This window comes from Triticum urartu, unplaced genomic scaffold, assembly GCF_003073215.2.
Source record: "Triticum urartu cultivar G1812 unplaced genomic scaffold, Tu2.1 TuUngrouped_contig_6356, whole genome shotgun sequence".
Taxonomy (NCBI): Eukaryota; Viridiplantae; Streptophyta; class Magnoliopsida; order Poales; family Poaceae; genus Triticum; species Triticum urartu.
In genome coordinates, this window is record NW_024117112.1 from 1 (window position 1) to 5,791 (window position 5,791).

The window sequence follows — 5,791 nt, forward strand, 5'->3', positions numbered from 1 at the left end:
GCCCATGGTGGTGGCCGGCCGGCGAGGTCGACGGCGGGGAACGGTTAGGGTTTCGAGGGTGTAGGATTTCAAGGGGGCAGAGAGGGGCCGGAGTGGGAACTGTGGACGACGATCGGTCCACGACTTCCCATTTAAAAAGGGCGGCGACCCTTCGCAATGCAGATGACAGGTGGGGCCACCCGCCCGTGCGCATTTATGTTGGCGGGGGGGAGGTAGGTGGTTGCCTGCCACGCGGCCCCGACGCGGACGTTCGAAGCGTCCGTTCGCTGTCCGCCGCGACCCAAACCCAGCGCAAATTTGCGCTCGAAATGGATCGGCCCGGACACAAAACAGACCAGATGGGTCCGGGCCGTCGCGCGTTGGGCCACCTCGTTTGTCCGTTTTACCCCAAACGGACGGGGCCGGACAAGATGGGGTCGAGCGGTGGAGTTGGCCTAAGGCGTTCGGGGCGATCGCGGCTTGACCCGAACGAATCATTTGTGATGACGTGGCATGGAAAGGGCATCAAGATTCGGGCAACGGTTGCGATGGCGTTCAGGACGACAATCTAGGAATCTGACGTTCGGGAGTTATTGATTCTGAATTTTTAATGAGATTTTGTACACAACCATGATGATTTACATATAATTATACTCCCTCAGTCTCTTTTTAGTCCTCATATAAGATTTGGTCAAAGTCAAACTTTGTAGAGTTTGACGAACTTTACATTCACACTATGAAATCAATATTATCAGATACACCATAAAATGTATTTTCATACTATATAGTTTTAGTATTGTAGATGTTCATATTTTTTTATATAAATTTGGTCAAACTTTGTATAGTTTAACTTTGACCAAATCTTACATGCGGAGTAAAAAGAAACGGAGGAAGTATTGTTAATGTGATGGCATAATAAAAAACAATTTTATTTTGATGTTACATATTGGTTTTAAAAAAAAATAGGATTTTTTATTGGTAAGCCAATAAGACATGTGCTTATTAAGGCATAAGACATGTTCTTATTAATGCGGTTTTCAGATAAAACTAGTGAAAAAATCGGGGATGAAGGGGGAGAAATCAAAACAAGGATGGGCGGAGGGTGAGGTTAGACGAATAACGAGCGGCCGATAGAATGTTGCGCATTTTTTAAGTAGAAAGATAACCAAGATGCGTAGCACCCAATCCAGATCACCGATGATATTTTGATTGTGTATAAAGTGTTTCCTTTACTTCGGCACTTCACAACTTCCGGGAAGTGGACTGCAGCGGGGAACCACGTGTCACCATTCTTGATCCTCCTGTATGATATTTTTGCTGTAGGTTCAATGATATTGCGGATGATAGTCTAATCTTCAGGATTGCAAAGTAGTGCCTGAGGCTGAATGAAATTCTGTTGATCCATGGCCAAGCTGGGGTTCACGAAGCCAAGAGAGCACCGAAGCACCGAACACAAGATAGAGAGCACGACGACATGTTTGTCTTAGTTTTTGTCTACACTGCAAACCATTGATCCAAATCTCCACAAAAGACAGATCACGCAGGTAAAATGCATGAAACATACGTATATAGCAAAGACAAATTAATTCCACGGCCGTCAAAAAAGTCACCTACAAAATTTAGCCTTGGGCGATAACAAACAAGATTCTGGAGCTCAGTGTTCTTACAAAGACAGTCCATCGCTCGATGTCATCATCACTCTGGCTCCAGTGATACTTCTATTTTTTGCTCATCCACCTCCAGGGTATTTAAAAAATAAAATGGATGCCTACAGAACTAACTAATCTCTCCATGGGTCATTCTCATTCTCAGTCCTGACTTCGGATGGCTCAACGACCTCCGTGACAACACCTTCAGAAGAGTCGACGTCGGCATTGGTCTCAGCCTCCTCGGTGCCGGATCGACCCCATCTCCCGCCAAGGGCGATGGTCATCATCTCGTAGATCTTGCCCCCCAACTCCGCTGGACTCTCAGGCTAAACAAACCAAGCAACAATCATTAGGCCACGAGCGATATGTATCATCACTGACCATGAACGGGAGCATATAGGTATCTTGTACTTACAGTGTATCCACTGGAGATCAGGGCAGTCTCGTACAGCAACTCAACTGCCCTCTTGGCTTCGGTGCTCTCAGGCTCGTTCTTGCAAGCAGCCTACAGTTATTCACGAAGTATACATTAGTGATTGAACAACAACAAATATACTTACGATTTGCAAGAAAAGGTTGCAGGTGATTGAACAACAACAAATATAGTTACGATTTGCAAGAAAAGGTTGCAGGTATCTTACACTCAAGTCCTTGACAATAGGGTGGTCGGGATTGATTTCAAAAATTCTTCTTCCTCTCATGAACTCCAAGCTTGATGTGTCACCAAGCGTTTGTGCTTTCATAAGCCTATCAAGTTGAAGTGTTAGGACAAGGACAGCGCGCTTATTTTACCAAATTGGGCAAGTGAATGAACCATCAAGCTACCTTTCCATGTTAGCCGACCAACCAAACTTGCCAGATACAAGAACACATGGTGAAGAGCTGAGTCGCTTCGAAATTTGGACCTTGGCAACTTTGTCACCCAGCTGCTGCTTTATCCAGTCACAAAGAAGAGTGTATTCCTGCTTGGTTTCTTCCTTGTCCTCATCCTCATCGCCTGCAACAGCCAATATATGTTATTGTCATGCAGAAACTGCCAAAGGACTATAACCAATCACATGAATATTCAAATTCACTAACCCAATTCTAGGTCTTCCTTGCTGATATCAACAAACTTTTTCTCTTTGTACGTCTGCAGATTCTGAATAGCTACCTCATCAATCGGCTCGATAAGGTATAGAACCTAGAAAAATGAAATAGTGTCAGCTTAAGCTAACTGTAGCACAACAGAAAATCAATTCTATGACAACAACAAGATAAGCACATACTTCAATATCTTTCTGAAGCAGCTTTTCCAAGAAAGGAGCAGTCTTTGCACTCTGAAGACTATCTGTAGCAATATAATAGATTGCCTTCTGGGTCTCGGGCATATTCTCCACATACTGGTCCAGACTTATCAAATCCGTTTCATTTTTCGAGGAATAAAACCGCAGCAAAGGAGCAAGGCGCTTCTGATTTCCAGAGTCCTCAATGCAACCAAGTTTCATAAATTTGCCAAAGCTCTCCCAAAATTTCTTGTAGTCCTGCACAAAGCACGTCAAGCTTCAAGAAAAGCCCGATGAAACAACAGCTTGGGAATAAGAGGAAGTTAACTCTTACCTCCTTGCTATCCTTGTCAGCAATATCCTGAATCATATCAAAAGTCTTCCTAACAAGTCTCTTGCGCATGATCCTGACCTGAAACATATGGATGGTGATAATTAGTTCCAAGAACCACATACTAAAGAACTGCAGATTAAGTCACAAATGCTTTCCAGTAACTTACAATACGACTTTCTTGAAGAATCTCACGAGAAACATTCAGAGGGAGATCATTTGAGTCAACAACACCTTTGACAAAGCTCAAGTACCTGGGGAACTGCAGAGAGAACACTAAAGTTCAGCAGCCCATTACAACAGTAACCAAAGTACAGTAGCTTCTAATACCACAATAAAAAAAAATGTGGCAACATACCAGCTCGCCATCAAAGTCATCAGAAATGAAAACCCTCTTGACATACAACCTGATATTTTTGGTCTTAGGGTTCATTATCTCCTCGTTGCTAAGTGGTGCCATTCCTGGGATGTAGAGAACACTCCTAAATTCCACCTCACCCTGTTTGGAACAAAAAGTCTTGTCAGAATGTTTGGTATGCATTGACATAACAGATGCTTACTTTCGTAAGTGTGCGCACCTCTGTTGTGAAGTGTGCATGAGCTAGAGGATCCAAAAACTCATTGAATGCCTTCTTGTAAAATTCATTGTATTCGGTTTCCTCAACTTCCTTTGGATTTCTCATCTACAAGACAAGAAAATTCATTTCAGCTTCTGTTTCTTTAATATATATCCAATAGAAAACCAAACTACTAAAGTAAAGACATGTTTCACATGACAGTTGGACTGCAGGTGACAATGATAAGGATATGGAAACAAATAATTTGGGTGCCAACATACCCATATTGGCTTCGTTTCATTTGCTAATTCCCAATCCCAGTACTTCTCAGTGATAGTTTTCTTCTTCTTCTCCTTCTCACCCTACAAAAGAGGGATTATTTCTATATACAACATGGATGAGTTTGATCACAGTGACAACCAAATGCACATAAAGCTAACCTCTGCTGTCTCTTCAGTTTCTTTTGACTCCTCTTCTTCAACCTATTTAGAGGATGTAACAAGTGCACAGAAGAGAAGAAATAAATATCAATTTCAACGTGACTTAACAATGACTGGAGGTTTAAGCTTTAAAGCAGAGCATACTCAAAAAGTCAAAATCCTACCTCAACTGTTCTAGATTTCTCTTGCCATGTAAAAATGGGGAACGAAACAAACTGCGAGTAGTTCTTAACTAGACCTTGAATCCTCGTAGGTTCAGCAAATTCATACTTATCCTCCTCCTAGAGAAACAAAAGTATAATTAAAAGTTGTGTTAGGTGATAAAGGTTGTATAGAATATCAGTATGAGCTTCTCACTCTTAAAAAGAGAGTAATCTGTGTTCCACGTGTCAGCATTTTCTCAGGATCAGTCTCTTCCCTGATAACGTATGAGCTACTGTTAGCCTCAGCTTCCCATATATACTGCTTATCTGTCTTGGGACTCTTAGTGGACACAACAACCTGCAAGGCAACGAAGTAACCACAAGTTTGAAAACTACTTTTGGCTTGCAAAACAGATGTATAGATAATTTGAAATTATTCCTCAAAACATTCATGTACAATGGTTCGCCATCCAATGGATATTCTGTACCTTCTCTGCAACAAGAAAAGCCGAATAAAATCCAACACCAAATTGACCAATAAGTCCATTATCTGAGCCAAGCTCTTTGTTCTCCTGAAAAAAGACCAAATTGACATCAAACATCAAGAAGGAAACAAAGTCATCATAGAACAGAAACTGATGAGGCTAGATGGGAAAGGAGGTGCCACCTTCAGAGCCTTCAAAAATTTGGAGGTACCACTTTGCGCAATAGTTCCAAGGCAGTCCTTGAGCTCATCCTTTGTCATCCCAATGCCACTATCACTGTAAAATCCAAAACATCAGGTCAGAGACTGAATTGTGACTTCTATCAGAATTGATGATTGAACTGCCAAGCTGATGGAGAAGAACATACGTGATAGTTATTGTGCCAGCATCAGGGTCAGGTTTAATCCTTATTTCCATGTCACCACCATCAGCCAGCACGGATGGGTCAGTTACACTGAGAAATCTCAGCTTATCCAAAGCATCACTCGCATTACTGGGTGAAAACATAAATTTGTCCAGGTCAGACAGTCAGCAGAGATTCTAATAATGGTTCAATTATCATACATCTTGAGCAGAAGACTGACCTTACAAGCTCCCGAAGGAACACTTCCTTGTGGCTGTAGAGGCTGTGAACAATCAAATCCATCAACCGGCTAACCTGCAGGACAGAAAGAGAAACTGCATAAGCATCCCATCCTGACTGTCAAAACCTACTCACAAATCAATTGGCAACAGCCTCTCAATTTCATTATATCCTGTAATAAATGAGCCACGGATCCTGCCACTAGAGAGCGCAGCAATCCAGAACCGACTGGTCGTCACGCCTCCCAGATTCAAGGGGGTCCAAAATCCAACCGGATGTTACACAAGGACTGGAGGCCCCCCACCCACCTCGGCCTGGTACTCGAACTCCTCCCCGGCGGCCTCCTCCTCCTCGCCGGC

At 42.8% G+C, this 5,791-nt stretch overlaps 1 protein-coding gene across 1 annotated transcript; it reads right to left on the reverse strand.

Moving 5' to 3' along the window:
- Positions 1-1,546: 1,546 nt before the first annotated feature.
- LOC125530487 (heat shock protein 90-5, chloroplastic) lies at positions 1,547-5,791 on the reverse strand (the record flags this gene model as incomplete). Its single annotated transcript, XM_048694880.1, is given in 19 exon segments — positions 1,547-1,954; positions 2,044-2,133; positions 2,270-2,375; positions 2,454-2,625; positions 2,709-2,811; positions 2,897-3,151; positions 3,228-3,305; positions 3,394-3,486; positions 3,583-3,723; positions 3,803-3,907; positions 4,063-4,143; positions 4,222-4,263; positions 4,386-4,502; positions 4,579-4,722; positions 4,853-4,936; positions 5,032-5,125; positions 5,217-5,342; positions 5,434-5,507; positions 5,741-5,791. Coding segments are annotated over 19 exon segments (2,151 nt in total), but the record flags the coding sequence as incomplete, so codon positions are not given.